This window comes from Chaetodon trifascialis, chromosome 4, assembly GCF_039877785.1.
Source record: "Chaetodon trifascialis isolate fChaTrf1 chromosome 4, fChaTrf1.hap1, whole genome shotgun sequence".
Classification (NCBI taxonomy): Eukaryota; Metazoa; Chordata; class Actinopteri; order Chaetodontiformes; family Chaetodontidae; genus Chaetodon; species Chaetodon trifascialis.
In genome coordinates this window covers 29,317,581-29,334,613 of record NC_092059.1, presented here as the reverse complement: position 1 = coordinate 29,334,613, position 17,033 = coordinate 29,317,581, and the positions used below count along the sequence as shown (strand labels likewise).

The window sequence follows — 17,033 nt, the reverse complement described above, 5'->3', positions numbered from 1 at the left end:
TTCCTCCTTTGATCTTGCATATCCCTTTTGTCAGTCATTGTTACTAACTGGCACCATTTGGGCATATCAGGTCATATGCACCAAACGGTGAGAGAGGGATGGTTAATATGCAGATGCAGCGATCTGGATAATAAACCAAGCCACTGTTGAGCTGACAGGAATAAAAAGAAGTGTCAGATATGTGATGAGGGAGGCCCTGGAAGCTGTGTGACCCCTGGGATTTGATGAAGGGGTCATCAGCAGCTTTCAGAGGGCCAGGCTGGGCATGAGACCTGCCATGGCTTCCATCCATAGCTGTCTGACAGCTAAAAGAATCCCACACCACTTCAGCATGAAATCAGGGTCTCATGACAGGTTTCAGGGTTCCATTGTGAAAAATAATAGGACTTTATTATATTTTCACAATGTCTGGATTGAAAGAACAGCAACTTTGTATGTGAGTCACTGTATTGAACTGGTGCTTGGTGGGAGACAGCTTTTGTCCATTTTTTCCTTTCCACGAAGACCTGATTAAATCAAGACAAAATCCTATCACATGTTAATCTGACTGGCTGTTAAAGGGGACTTCTATTGATTTTATACATCGCTCTCACCATTCGGAATACTACTCAGCCAGTGAAAACTCTACACTGTCTTCCATAGCACTGGAGGAGCTTTGTCAAATCTGAGAAACTCTAACAATGTCATAGTGACATCATCAAGATTATATGCTTGGACTTTTAACAGAAAGCCTTTCTCACAAACTGGAGACGTGGAGTTTGAAAGATACATGAAACACTTACCATGTAGGAATGGCCTAATTAGTAACTTTCATGTTTGCATTATGGGATAGGATCCAATGTTTTTTGGAGTATAAAATCCATGATTTGGTGCATGTCATGGTTGTGGGGTTGCAGTTGCTACGTCTTTGGCAAAGCAGAAGATAATCAACCATTAGAGCCATCGATTCACTTTAAGCTTTCAGTTCAAAATCTGGCATTCATACTCAATCAAGACTTAGTGCCAAGAATAGTTTTGTTGGATTATTCATATCTCAGAGACACAGTTTCCATCCTTTCCACCAGACTTTGTCCAGTGTCACTGTAACTGGAAAAAACCTTAACGCTTCCAACCCACAGATCCATATAACATCAGAGGCTCTTCAAGTTCTGCTTTCTCACTGGCGTTTGCCATATCAGTGACAGTCACTATGAGCCATTCATTGGTTAAGCTAACAGAAACTGTCACACTGTTGTAGCTTCCTGGGTGTTTTTCATAGTTTCAAAGACATGTTGCACACATTCTGCGATTCAGACTTGAACTATATTGGATAATCTGACTTGAATCATTTTCTTCATAGGGTGCATTAAACAGATGAAAATTGTGAAATGAGGTCAACATCCTATACCAAATGGTTCAGGACAATTACATGTTGTCCAAGCTGGGGAATAAAAGTCACAATATCTCTGTCTTTGCCATTTCGAGTTAGATCATTCTTGTAATCAATCTCTTGAAAATAATTGAACATTCGAGTGATGCACCTTTAACAACCGATAACTGCAAACTAATTCAACTGGAGTCATCTTAATCTTAATCTTAATCAAGCTTTGTCCACACATCGGCCACTAAATGTGTAGCCTTTAATGACAGGTGTTGTGAATACATAGCTATTGCTGTTTTGGAGCTGCAGGATTTTGATGTTTCATTCCAGCATGTTTACCATTGAAGAGCTTTGTCCTGTCACACTAATCCTCTTCTTTCCCAGTCCTTCTGGACTATCAGATCCTGTGGCCTGAAGTCACAGTGCTCACTGGTCTCTGTCACATTACTCTTTGATGGACAGGCTTTGTTTTTAATTACTGGCAGACAGCATTGAGTTTTGGAACACCAGAAGAAGCCTTAAGGCCCTTTCAGACACAACGCAACAACCACCACTGCAAAAACCCATTATTTCCAATGGCCAGTGGCGTTGCTAAGGTCTCTTGGGGCTCCAAGCAAGAAATCCCTGAGGCCCCCACCCCACCTGTGAATGCCACAAAAATGTGTTTTTTGCACACATAAATGCACAATTTCTGGGACATTTGAGATGAATACTGACAAAATAGATTAGTTGTTCTCAAAGTGAGGTCCAGGGACCAACAGAGGTCCCTGAAAGCCCAGGCCTATCAATCAACGCATACAGACATTGCCATAACCCTATGCGTTACATTAGCGCTCAGCTTGGACCTCTTTCAGACAGACTGTGTTTCTGGGAAAAAAAAACAAAACAGACTTGTGTATATATATATTTCTATTGTTATATTTTTTACTTCTTAAATGACTTATTTTAGTAGATGTGTCATGCACCAACTTCACCAAAACAAATTCCTGTGTAAAATCGTACTTGGCAATAAAGTTCTTTCTGATTCTGATTCTGAATCGTTGTTATAAATAAGTGGCTTTTTCAAGAGTAAAGGTCTCAAATTGAAAAATTAAGCTATTGGTGCTTCTTAATAGATAGATGTAATTTATTAAGACTAACTAATTCATGAACAAATCTAATCACTCTTCCTTATAAGGAATTGCATTGACACAAATAAATAATAAAAAATAATTGCGGAGTACTGACTTTGCCATATATTTCACTTGCCTTGTGTGGCACAGGATAACAGCCATCTGTGCTTGGCTGCTGTGGGACTGCATGTGACGACAGGGCCCTATGAACCAAATTGAAACAAATTGCCATGCTGTTCAGTTAATAATACATGGCATGTTTGTCCTTACCTAAGGCCCCAACTGTGACTTGGGAAAATCCTCAGAGTGGACTTCAAAGCCAATGATATCCTAGAGCCTGTCTCTCAGCCTTTCCTCTCTGCCTGTGTTGAGATGAGAGAAGCCACAGGAGGAGCCTGAGGCCCTCAGTGATGGGAAATCTGCTTCTTATTCTTGCTGCAAGGGCTGGCAAGAAAGTGTGGCCCTGGACTGCCATTCCAACACTGTGTAGGTGCATGTAATTTTTGGCAACAAACAAAAAATTCTATTTTCTCACAGAAAGTGAGCGAAAGGGCATTTGACAGGTTGTACAGAGCTCGGTTGCGGAGAAAGATGCCCTATCTGCTCCTCTGGAGCCTGGCCACCTCCTCACAGAGCTGCTCACACAGCTGCCTCTGTTTTAACATTCATCACTGTCTGTGGTGTGTTAAACAATATTGGCACGCCAATATTCCTGCTCAGGTAATTAATCTATGATCTGCTCAAAGAAAAAATCATTTATTTCCATTATAAGCATATTATGGATTTTGTTTTTTTCGAAATTAATCAACCGTCAGATCTTACACTTTCACTATTTTAATTTAAGTGCTGTCCTTTATTTATTTATTTTTTGTACTGATACCTCTCTACCTGTCGAGTGAGTGTCCAGTCTTCTGTAGAGAACATGATCATTTAGCTCCATATGTGCTGTGGCCATGAGTGCCATGCTGATTTTTAGTAGTGAAAACATTCATTTGATAAACAAAAAAATATTGACAACAATTTTAATAATCACGTAATTTATCAAGTTGAAATATCAAACATATTATTGGCTCCAGCCTCTCAATTATGAGAGTTTTCATTGTGAAGTGAGTGAGTTTGGGTTTCATTTTAAAGATGAATAAATATCTAAACAACTAAGGTTAATGAATAATACAAATTTTAGTAATTGATAATACAACAATAATAATAATAATAACAGTGCAGTTCCAACAGAAATATTTAAAAATGAACATTTTTATTCAACAAAAGAATTTAAATAAAGTACTGTCTTCCAGACAGAACCATCAGCCTTCACATATTTGTGTTATATTGTATATATACAATGATTGTTTGGCTCAATGATATCTGAGAGTGACACCAACTACATTTTTTGTAAAGTTCCAAACAACATGTGCCGCTGTTTGAAGAGAGACCTGTGTATGAACATGTTGAGGTAGTTGCTTTACCTGAACGCAGCTGTTTAATGCGGCCGTTGCTGCTGCTGATGTCCACAGGTAGGAAGTCTTTGAACCAGTAGATCTCTGGGTCAGGGTTGCCACTAGCTGCACACAGCATTGTAGCAGTACGCGTTCTCTCCACAACCTTCAGCTGGGGCCCCATGTCTATGGTAGGGAAACCATGTGGGATCTGGTCCTCTGTGACAAAAACAAAAACAAACAAACATGGCAGTCTGACAGCTGGAGATGAAGAGTGGATGACAGTTAAAACCTAAATCAACCATCAGATGTGTTCTTTAGCCTAGACCCTGTGGTGAGACTTCCCTGCCCATCCCACAAGCCTGAGCTTGTGAGGTCTGCCCTTGAATTTTAAGCATAGTAAAGCCCAGCTCTAATGTAAATATTGCCGGGCCTCTGCATGACTAATCCTTCTATGGAATTTCTTGTCATGGATCTGTGTGAGTGAGGGCATCGCAATTTCATCCCAAGTGCAAAACATTCCAAAAGAATGTTCACATAATCTGAAGCACACAGTGCGGTCAAATGCCAGTCTTGCCAAATTATGGATGAAACATAATAAAATCATGGTCTGAAAATCCCATTCCACACCTCTTCACACGCTGCTGAGGATAGACACCACAGCAGCTAGAGCTTTACACGCCACTCCAACCCTTGCTCCAATATTATACTTGACTTATTTGTCGCTGTCACATCCATTAATCCATGAATACTAGGTGTATTAATATCAATAAATATTTATAAAAACACTCTAATATGTGGGATTTACATCTATAGAAGATTCACATTAGTGTAAATCACACTATGAATCTACAGTAAATTATTTTATACTGTATTGTAATGCTGCTTTAGAGCTTTAGAATTGTTGTCTCATTCACCTGTTCACAGACGTGGGCAGACAACTGTGAACAAACAACCCTTAGTGATAGACCCCAGCCAAACAGGCTGTTCAGCCCCAGTTAACAGGTAAACATGGGACACTAGTGCCAGGAGTGTTGTGCTGCCTCAATTTATCTAATTTTGGACTTTAGAGTTCTTTAGGTATTTGGAATATTAGGTGTCACAAATCTTTCAGTCCTTAAGAGCGTGGGGCACAGTAATAGGATATGTTGGTATGAGTGGAAGTAATGCAGCTTCCAACGTATAAGCAATTAAGTGATTCAGTGTTAATACTACTAGTGTATTATTTTACAGTAAATAAACGTGAAGACAATAAAATAATTTAAATCAAAATAAATAAATAACAATTACTAACCCTAACAGGCAATAAACTAGTCTTAACTGTCCATCAAATTGCAGCAGCAACAAGCTCTGCAGGTAACAGGAATAACTAAGGGCCTGTATCAGCAGCCGCGGAGTCAAGTCAGGTCGAGTCAAGTATTCAGGTTTGTAGGACTGAAGAGTCTCCACAGTGAGCGCATACCACAGAAAGACCTGAGGGGAAAACATCATTCAGTCAGTCACCACTCACACGACTTAAAGCATGCTAAACTTTGTCATGCACTGCTCATGTGACTTCTTAACTCTGTGGAAGACTGGTAGTTTGTTTGTTGACATTTAAAAACCAAGTGGGCAGGAGATGGCCAGAGCATTTGTCAGTGTTTGATTTTAAGTGTGAGGCGTTGGCTTTTTCCTGAAGCAGTACTACTGCAGACCCAATATGTACCAAATTAAAAATTAATCAATACAAAAAATTAATTTGTTCACACACTCAACATACACTTGCCATATGAGGCCTAAAATGACCTCTCACCCAGTTAACACAATTTGATTGAAAACACATATTCCTTCTGTATGGTGGCCAACATGGGCAAACGCGCCACAAACGGCAAAACGCCGACACTTCTTTGCGCCTTCCTAACAGCACTGATTGGAGCGGGTGACCGGTCCAAGATGGCGGCCCCATGGCTCGTCAATGCCAATAGGCAGTAGCGGTCGATGTGGCGTCTACTCTTTATATCTCTATGGTCCGGTCCTACAGGACCGGTCCATCCCTCAGGTCGAGTCCCCCTAGTGGCCTGGCGCACTTCTGTTTTGTGGAGTGAATTTGCAGCGTTTGTCTCTTGCAGTTGTTTTGGGGTTGTGTGTGTTTTGATATTTGCAGCATTTTTCTTTCGCATTTGTTTGTGTGTTTGTAAGTTTTTGCTTCTGCTTTGTTTCTGTGACTGCAGCATTTTTCTTTTGCAGTGTCTTTCTGTTGCATTTGTTTTATGTGTTTGTGTGTTTTTGGCTTTGCATCATTCCTGTGTTGCAGCATTTTGCCGTTTGTGGCGCATTTGCCCTTTTGGCCACCATACTTCTGTGTCTTATGTCAGTCAAATCTAAAGACACATACATCATATACATGTAATGGGAACACAGAACAACTCTGTTTTCCAGTAATAGCAGCAGTATTCTCAAAAAGGTACTCCTCACAACTTGTCACAGCTGTGACAAAAATCGGATTCAGACTGTATTTTCAGCATCAAAATGAATGCAGTGATTGCTGTGTATACATGAGTGGTTACAGTGCAATCAGGAACTGCTAGCTGCTCACAGCAAACTGAACATGACTTTTTATGGTGCCAGTTGCCAAAATGTAAAGTCATACAAATGTGGACATTCAATGAGAAACCTTTGGCCATATGTTACTTTACTTGGAAATTCCACACAGTGAGGTATACAGTACTGGGGGGAAAAGAGGGCACCAGAATCAGATTGGTACTCAGTATTGGCAGATACCTTGACTTGAGGTTTCAGAATCAATAGCAGAGTAAAAGCTGGATTGGTGCATTCCTATCTTCTGTTGTTAGCCATGCTAGGGGCACATCTCTGGGGACGGCAATGTCAGTCCGTCTCTTGGTCTGAACTTTGGTCCAGAATGAAATATGTCAAGCAGGATGATTCTGATTTTCATAATCCTCTAATGTTTCCTCTAGTGGAACCAGCTGGTTTACATTTTTGTCTTCAGTTACTAAATTATCTTTACAACTGTTGGGTTGATTTCCATGAAATTTGGTACAGATAGCCTGCAGCCTGTACTGTAGTAATTTTGCAGTTCATTGATGTTCAAGATCAAATTGAAGTTTGATGAGCACAAACCACAACACCCTTTTGTGGTACAGTATTCAGATATTTTGTTCATTAATGATACCCTGCTTAGTTTTTATTTCAACGATTGTTTTTAGTTACATGCTGGCCTATATTTAATGCATGTTTATTTCCCCACTATAACCTTCATGGTAAATTGCAAATCCCATCTGTGCTAGAGGTGGAGAATTTCACATGACATATGAATGTGTCAACATGTCTCTTCCTATTATTTGCATGATCGTCCCTGAAATGCATATGTAGTAAGGAGAGGGTTAGGGTTAGGGGCAAACCTCCATTGCACTCGCACAAATTACGCACTCTGCAACATCACCCTGCTGTGTATGTTGTGTCACAGCTGCACCTGAAAGTTTTGTGGCTGTGAAACAAATCTGTATTCTTGTTTCTGCATTGTGATCTTATAAAAGAATCCTACTGTCAGTGTCAAGGTGATGAGATCCCTGGGAGTGCTGCAGAACAGGAGGCTGCTGTCAGATGTGATGAAACGACAGCTGAGAATAGGGGTTTTATGATCTACATACAAAGCAGATAGGGCGTCACATTTTTGACTCATTCCTGGAAATGACTGCAATCGTTAGAAAAGATGGTAATGATTACATGGCTACAAGACATAGTCATCCTCTGCTATAAACATGGGGAATTCTGAGGAAAATGACAGCATGATATTTTAAATTAATTCTTAAATTTTCATTCTCCAGATACTTATCAAAACATGGAGGGCATTTTCTATACCTATACTTGCTTTTAACTTGAAAACCTTGCCATCTTTGCTTATTTTTTATATAGTCAGTCAGGTGCTTTAGATGAATGTGCACATTTATATTTAAATCTCTAAGAGACATCAGGGATAGTGATGAGAGAAAGGATGGGCAGACCTGTTCCAATAAACAGTGTGAAAGTAAAATAACATGACAAGAATTAAGTTACAGCTTGACATGTCCTTACATACAGAGGATCTATGTCTGCTTCACTCTCCCTTCAACAAGTAACAACATCATGACCATGGTCCTTGTATACTCATATATTGTCACAGATTATTCTGTTTATTATTGATAGAACTGACTGCCACTGAAAAAGGATAGAAAACAGTAAATAATAAATGCTATTCTACGGTACTACTATGCATATTTAGAGTTTTGTTAAATAATAGAAAGAAAGGTAATGTCATATGCAACAAATTGATATCATGAGCAGCCCTTTCTCGCAATAGCAACAGACCACACTTCCCTTCTTGCCATGTTGGACTGAGTGGTTTAAGTTTGGAATATAAAACATATTAAAAAATGAAAACATTCACACAATAGTGTTTGTTATGTGTGCACTCAGAACATGGCGGTAATGTTGGTATTGTCATTTTTTTGCTGGTTAATCATTTTAACTATTAGTGCATTGGCTGGTATGTTTCTTGGTGCCAGATGTATTGCCTGACAGTGTTTAAGAGTTCTTGTCTCCTCTATATCATTGAATGGTTAGAATTGAATGCCTAATAACTGGGACCAACATGTGTAATAACACGCGTTAACATCTTTTTCCAGTCAGCTTTTCATCAGAGCTACCCTCGGTCTAGGTCAGAATGTGACATCTATCTATTTTCATGATTCTTTACCCCCAGAACTTGGTTTTTGGCAGAGGAACTTGGGGCACTTTTGGGATTAAGAAAAGACACTAGTTTGGATTCAAATAAGTCATTAATTAAGGTTGTGGGAACTATGTTATCATGCTTACAATAAGAACCATGTAACATGTAATACCACATCAGCATCCCTGAACTTAAGTTCAATGTTAAAAGAAACCAACAGCGATTGTTAGTAGCAAACAAACAGCGGCCTTTCAAGTTAAAGTCTGATTTTTTGTTAACCCTTCAAGCGTGACCTCCACCCCCTGTGGACTTTCTTTGGCTCTATCATTAAACCACACAGCTTTCTCCTTTGCTCTCATCTTAATTACTACAGCCACTAGAGGGATCTATCACTTCAACATATACAGGTTTGGCTCACAACCAGGAGTGGCCCCACAGTTCCCCACCCCTTCACACCTGCCCACTATCCACAATGGCCTCTACAACCCCCCTCTATAATGGGCTAATGGAGGATCCAATTGCAGTGCCGGCCGATTTACTGGGAATAGGGGACGATCTGCACACCTGCAGACACAGGGCTAGGACAGAAGGAGTAGTCAGGAACAGGCGGGGTCGGATACCAGAGGTCAATCTGGAGAAGAACGCTGGAGAGTCTGGCATGACGCAAAGACAATCTAGCAACTGGGAAGAATGACAGCGTGGCTTAAATACCCTCCAGATGAACCTAATAGGCTAGGTGTGCAGATTGGCAGGTATGGGGCGTGGCTGAAGAGCTGCAGCACAGGTAAGTGCTATGCAGGACTGTGACACCCTCTGCCCAAGTTCTCTCACTCCAACCCTCAACCCTCCCTGGTGATGCCTCTCTTGGATTCAACTCCAACATTAGGGTGGCACGGTGGCACAAGTGGTAACACTGTCTCCTCACAGTTAGAAGGTCCCCGGTTCTGTGGGCGCTGGTGCCTGCTGCTTGAGGAAAAAGGGGGCCTCTCTGTATGGAGTTTGCATGTTCTCCCTGTGTTCACCCCTCCGTAATAACCCCCACTAAAAACATGCAAGACCCCCGGGCGCTGGCGTCGGCGTTGGCTGGCTGCTGGCTGCTGGCAGCCCACCGTACCTAGTCTGCCTGGTCTGAGGATCGACAGCCCGAGGATGGGATAAATGCGGAGAAAACTAATTTCACGGAAAGCATGGCGTGTATTGTGCAACTAACACCTTCTTCTTCTTCACCCCCCAAGGCACCCCCTCCACTAGCACCATCCCCTGCCTGATGGGGCCAGATAAGAAGACAGCTGGAGATGTTGCACCTGGGCAAGGCTGCTGGCCCTAACGGCATCAGTTCTAGAGTCCTGAGGATTTGTGCCAGCCAGCTGTCCGTGATCCTTGGACACCTCTTCAACCTGAGTCTGAGCCTGCAGAGAGTGCCGGTGCTGTGGAAGACGTCCTGCATGGTTCCTATTCCAAAGAAGAAATCTCCATCTGGCCCCAAAGACTACAGACGTTGCCCTTACATCACTCATGATGAAGGTGCTAGAGAGGCTGTTCCTGGCGCACCTCCGACAGCAGGTTCGCCTACCAACCCCATCTGGGTGTGGACGACGCCATCAGATTTTTCACAATTTTCAACATGCACTGTGACAAGCACCCTGTGCCACACTGGGAAAGCCTCTAATAAAGAGCAGTGAATAGGCTATGAGGAGAGGAGGAAAGATCCTGTGCTGACAGATAAAAAAATGACACTCCAGGGAACAAAAGAGAGGTGACAGCCAGACTGGCTGAAAGCTGGTGAAATACTCCCAGTGTTAAAAAACAGCCCCCACTCCACCCAGAAAGCAAATGAGAGCAGTCATTTGTCATTGGTTCTGCTGACATTGCCGTGCACAGGAGCAACAACTAAGAAGGGGCTGACCAGAGGGCCACACAAATGTCCCTCTGGTGTGAAACAAGGGTAAAACAAAGTGTCCCATTAGGGCACAGATATATCGAGTTTGTTCACTCTGCCACTGTCTAGCAAGCAATACAGAAGTATCCGCTGCTGTACCAGCAGACAATTGAGCAGCTTCTTTTCCTCAGGCTGAGAGACTCCTCAACCCATCCTCCGCATTACATTGAAATTTCTACCACCATTGCACATACTGTACATACTGTCAGTGTGTATACATGTAAAGGTACAGTTTATGCATATAAGTAACTGGAAATTATGTTTTATTTTGTTTTATTCAACTCTAATTTAAATATGTGTAAACTTTCTGTTCTGTGTGTGTGTGTGTGTGTGTGTGTGTGTGTGTGTGTGTGTAGCCTGAAGGGTCTACAACTCTGCTAGAAAAGAAGAATAAATGAGCCTTGACCTTGAGTCCACAGATGGGAGTCAGGATGTGAACCGGTTTCTGACGTCAAAGTTTTATGGTTTGTATGCTCTGCCCAATGCCTCACCACAACTATGCCACACTCCATGACAACAGAGCAATGCTGGGTACGCATATTCATGCAGTAGCTCTGAGAGCATAGTAAATGAAAGGACTTCATAGTAAATGTACCAAGATTACACAGGCACACACTTGAGTGGGGAGAATCTCCATGCTATTTAAAGGATACTCTGGTCGGGTCTCCTTCACTTAATCCACTGTCACTCACAAAGAAAAAAGCTGAAAGTGGCCCTTAAATTTTTTAAGCTATGCTGAAACTCAAAGAGAGCAGTCATTCGGCAGCTGATTGGCTGTCTCTTAAAGAGGGTTTACATGCTCAGTGAAGGTTGACTGACATGTCCAATCCTGGCAGTCATTGTGCCCTGCCCTGCTTTTCATCAGGTGTCTGGGAGGAGAAAAGGCAACCCAAACCTCCTCTGTTCTCTTCAAGGAATATGGACCCGTGCCCAGACATCACGGTCACAACTACAGTCTGCTGTTAAAAATACCAGTTTTCGTGATTTGAAAATATAATCAGAAAAAACAAGATCAAGGAACTTCCAGTGCTAAACTACAAACCTGATAGAAAAATTCCATGCTGGTCTGGAACTCTGAGCTCTCAAAGCATGCGAGATTTTTTTTTAATAAGACAGTCCATCACTTTGAGCAAGCTTCACAAACACCACCTCAGACAACCTCTAATATTCAGCTCAGCTCAGACTCTTCAGTGAGCACTTGAGTAATTCATTTTCCTTTCATTCAGTTGCAGAAGTGGATTTTCTTCACTCTCAAAAGGGATGTACTTTGCCTTAAAAGGCATCTTATATCAAATCCATGGAGAATTTAATGCGAAGGTAGACTGCTCCATTATCATGTGAACTACATTTTCAATTTACACTTTGAATTGAGTCAACTGTATAGTGAATGGATCCAGAGGTGAGTCCCAGAGCTGTGCCCCTGTTGAGTCTGGTAAGGCATTGCTGACAGCTGAGGCAGAACAGCTTCAATGGTAGCACTACATTGACACCAATATACTGGTACTCGATGCTCATACCAGGCTTAAATATTAGTATCTCTAACAAAGGCATGTCAACAATCAAAGCATAGAAAGTTTTTTTTAGATTTCTCCTTGATATTAACACCCTTCAACCTTCCTAATATGATTACAAATTTATTCTGGCAGGTAAGGCTGTCAAGCTACAAGCCAGCCTAGCAGATGGTGAATCAAATATTGAAAAGGTACTCAAAGTTATGAACTTGTAATTATTAGTAACTAAGACAGTATTCATGTTGGTTGCCTCTGTCTAAGAAATGTAACCAATTGCTAAATGTGATCATTTTTGTTTCCTGGTTTGTGCTTTTTTAAAAAGGAAATATGTCCAAACATGGACTGCTGCTCTTCCTTGGGCAATGTTTCTTGTTTGCACAAAGTGTCCAAGATATCCTTCAGCTTTCCAAAAAAAACGTCAACAAACAAAACCATCTCAAACAAGTCTTGAAATCCAGAAAATAAAAACAAAAAGTAGTCCTCTGGCAATCCTTGTAGCTGTTGTAAAGAACTGCTCAGCATGGCAGCTATCGCATACAGTAAAGAGATCAAAAGAAATGACCACCTACACCAGGTCTGGTGAAAAACGCCAAACACTTTTACCTGAAGTCCAGCAATTTTAACATGCCATAGCTCCTACATACTAAAGAGGTGCTATGATGTTTGATCCAACATTCAACACAGTACAATCTTCTTCTTCTTCTTTTTTTTTTTTTTTATGTTTTTAGATTTGTTATGTTAGGCTACTGTATCTCGGGCCTCAGGCAGGGATGAGGAGCAGGCTTGGTGGTTTTATTGATACCTCTAAACTGCCATGCAAACTGCACTGGTACCTGATATATGAAAGTTAGGAAACAGTGAGGGAGAGAGAATATGAGATTGAGATGTCAAATGTCTCAGCTTCTGTGTTTTACAACATTTTATTTTATTGTTTTATTGATCAACAAAGACAAACTGAAGAAGAGCAGCAAAATGAAGCAATACATTTTTCTGTGTATATTTATTGTACAGATATTCTTGTGCGACAGAACTATTATGTGGGTGAACATGTGGCAGTAATGTGCTTCCTCATCACCGGTCATAGAATGCATGGTGAGAGGACTTTATATTTCTCCACAACCACAAGCATAAATTAAGGTTACACAGACACATAATCAGCCTCTGGCTGCAGATTCATGGTGATATCTTCCTATTTGAAGAAGCCAGTGTGAACTCTTCTGTCTGGTGAGCCATTTTCGACATTCTGCATTCCCATTCCACACATAGTGTATAGCTGATCTGTACAGCACTAGCAAATGATTTATTATCCCCTTATACAGCCATTAGTTGAAATTCATAAACCTAGAAAGAGTATTTTATTTTTATTTCACAAAGTGGTAATAATTAATCTGGGACCTCTTTCTCTGGCAAAGGTTTCCATTCCATGTCTTTCATCCTCTCATGGCAAAGTGGGCTGCAACTGACCAAGACAAAGCTACAGTTTCATAACAGGGAGGAGAAGCTGTAGTTATGTGTTGTCTCATTCAAAGTGTCAAATACTGATGCTTTGACATGCTTCCTGATGCACTGGGATTTCAGCTTACTCCAGTGTAAACCCTTCCATGGCATGCAACACATTCTCATCCCAGCGACACACAAAGCTTCCCTGCCAGAAAGCTTTTCTAACATGTGGTTAATGTTATGAAGTTAAGATTTACACTGAATGAAAAGTCACATTTCCGTCACTTTCCGTCACTGTAAATTGCCGTGGAAGTTCTCTCTCAGCCACTGTGACCATGAGGTGTTAAAATGCAAATGCAAATGCTGCAAAGCATCAAAGTGTGTGTGTGTGTGTGTGTGTGTGTGTGTGTGTGTGTGTGTGTGTGTGGTTGTAAGAATACAAAGATTTTTTTTTTTTTCATGAGGATTTAAAAGTGTGTTTAAATAATTTTATAGGTTTCATACAGGATAAGTGTCCTGACTCTCAAAGGTCTTTAATTTTCCACTTAAATTGCTAAATCAAAATTGTGAAAATTAAAGCATCTACAGTTCTTGGACACTGGTCACAGTTTTTCACATTTTGCCACCACAACACCAGATGAACAATGCTTGTGTGATTAGCTTGCAAAATTCCAGCAGAGTAAGTCCACTGATGATTCTTTAAGTAGGAATAAAAAGGGAATACACCAAAGTAACTTTTCTTTTTTTTTATTTTCGATGATGTCACTTTAGAAAATCAATTTAGAAAATCAAAGTACCGAACAAAATCACAGCATGTTTTTCATTTACGCAACAAAAATGGTCTCGCGAGAAATTCCAAGAGCGCGACCTCGCATATGATTGGACGCCTCCTCTGACGCAATGACGTCGGCAGAAAACGACCTCGACGCATCTGTGAACGCGAATCGAGCTTGGATTAGAACAGTTACGTTTCGGGTCCTGCTAAACTTTAACTCTGTTCATACAATGGCCGGACGTCGTCTTCAGTTCATCCCAGAAGGCAGTCCTCTGCGACGAGTGGACGGCCTGGCTGCGGAGCGACCATATCCAGAAAGTGCAAACAATTTAGAGAAGAAACTGCTGAGCGTCTTCAGTGGATTGTCTCGGCTGCTAACGCAGCTGACCGCGCAGTTGGCGAGGAGAATGACCGTGATAAAACCCAGACTGCTCGCTCTGGAGGAGCAGCCCCGACCGAACTGCAGCTGCGGAGACGAAGAGACGGGTGCGTAAGTTACGTAAGTAACGTTAGCATTTAGTACTACATTGTGCAGTTTTTAGGGCGCCAAACCTTTATTATTCTTATTGCACTACGTTCCGAACGTTTGGTAATCGTTCACGTTACATTTAACGTTACAATGTATTTTGTATTTTAAAGGAAAAGGTGCGACGTCTGTACAATAGTGACGGAAACGACAGGCGATATGAACCTGAGCAGGGGTAAGTTAATAAAATACACAGGAAATATTCTGCTGAATATAAGTAAACGTAAACGTTGCATGACCTGTACTTTTTGTGTTTTACAGACTAAACTCGCCCCACAACGAAACGGTGACGTCATATTTGATGGCGACTTTAACTGGGAGTCCAGACATGGATGGTGTGGACAGCAGTCTTTTAAACCCTTTCTGTTGTTTCTTATTGTTGTTTTTACTGATGCCTGTCTTAATTATTTCAAACCAATGTATAATTTCTTTCAGTGGCCTGTAAGACATATTATGAGATGGTGTGGAGGAGCTTCAGGTATGCCCAGCCAGCTCTTTCAGTTCAGGCAGCAGCTGTGAAGATTTCAGCTCACAGCAGACAAAGAAGGAAGCGGGTAAGAGTCGCATGAATACCGCTTTATTTTCACAACAATGTAAAAATGGGCTGAATTTTATTTATTAGCTGCATTGTTTTTGACAAACATGCTCACATATGTTATGTGTTATTGTTTCTTAGCAGTACTAATATTATATTAACACCTGTATTTACAGCTGCTGGAAGCAAGAAGGAGTGTCCTAGCTCTCCAAACTCTGCCAGACACTGCAAGATCGGCTGGAGAGCGACCCAAAGTATGTGGCGACACACCGCAAGAGGCTTCGCATCGAGTCCCCTTCAAAGCAACAGGCGCCAATTCAGTATGACCCAGAGGCAGCAAAGAAGCATTTCCAAAGGCCTTAGACTCTTTTTCATGCACCATAGACCAGCGGCATGGCCCAACCCAGAGACTCTTATCAGTGAACCCCTCTGCACATTTACTTGCTTTTTTTCCCCCAGTAGTCACTGAATTTCCTTGGTTGATCCTTGTTAATGTGTGTGTCACGATTTCATTAAAGACTTTTTTTCAAAATGTTTCTGTCAACTGTGTTCTACTGTGTGGTAGTGTAGAAGGTGGATCGCCAAATAAATCAATGAATAATCAATCAAATAAAATATATATATCATTTATATTTTATATATACATAAATATAACAATATAATAACTATTTTTAATATATTGATTTATTATATAATATATGAATTTAATATATATTTATTATTATTATTATTATTTGTGGCGCACAGATGACCAATAGCAGCAGAGTTGTCATCCAATCACATATCACTCATGTGATTGGAGTTGCTATCCAATCACATGATGGTTTCCTTTTAAAATGCCTGTGGAATCATCCAATGTTTGTTTGTGAAGTCAGCAGGCCAACCTGAGTAGATCAACGTCGGTAGCATTCATGTGCTAATTAGAGCTATTCGCACCTTCGCGAAGGCGCGATTAACCACACCCCCCGCCGACAGATGGTTCGTTTCCGACGATTTTCGGAGCCAGCGAAGTTCCCCGTAAACTTGCCATAAATCGCCGAAAATCAACGAACTTCGCGGGGATTTACGGGTCGAAAATGTGGTTTTTCATGCAGTGTAGGCATCAAAACTACTTGCTAGATTTGGGATTGTTCACCTTGGTCTCCTACACACAAAGGACACAAAGCCTGTCTCGTGGGTGAAAGTTGAGTGTTTTCTTGCTCTTTATACTATATTAACTTGCTCTGAACATCCAATATTGCTGCAGAGGCGTTTACAGTGGTTAGTTAAAGGCCCAGTGTGTTAGGGTCCTGTCTTATTTTGGCATCTTGAGTTCCTGTTTTATTTTGGTAGGCTTCCCTTGTGTGTCTTAGTTTCTTTACTTCCTGTATGTTTCCCACCTCATTATCGGGATTGTGTCCACCAGTGTCTGTTTAGTTCCCCTGGTCTATTTGTTCCTTTGTCTGTGTGGGAGCATTCCCGTTGTGTGTGGTTTTCTCGTTCCTGTGTCTCTTCATAACACAGTGCATCTCATAGAGACACTCTGGGGTGCCTTGTGACTCTGTATGAGATGCTGAGGGGCATGACAAAGTGAGACCATAGGGAGACCAGGCCTGAACAGGTGATTGTTTTGACCCGCGGGCGGGTACGCTCCAATACAGAGGTTAGAGAGGGAGTTTTCAGCAGTTAGTCAAGTAAGTCCAGAGCCACTG

The 17,033-nt window shown here is 41.3% G+C and overlaps 1 protein-coding gene across 6 annotated transcripts in view; it reads right to left on the bottom strand.

Moving 5' to 3' along the window:
- ptprfa (protein tyrosine phosphatase receptor type Fa) overlaps positions 1–17,033 on the bottom strand; it is a 365,864-nt gene that overhangs the window by 160,052 nt on the left and 188,779 nt on the right. For all 6 annotated transcript variants that reach the window (XR_011602126.1, XM_070961026.1, XM_070961028.1 and 3 more), the window contains exon 5: positions 3,939–4,127. Coding sequence is in view for 5 of the 6 variants with exons in the window: in XM_070961026.1 (XP_070817127.1) it covers positions 3,939–4,127 (189 nt within the window). In the remaining variant the exon portion in view is untranslated. The remainder of the gene's footprint in view (positions 1–3,938; positions 4,128–17,033) is intronic.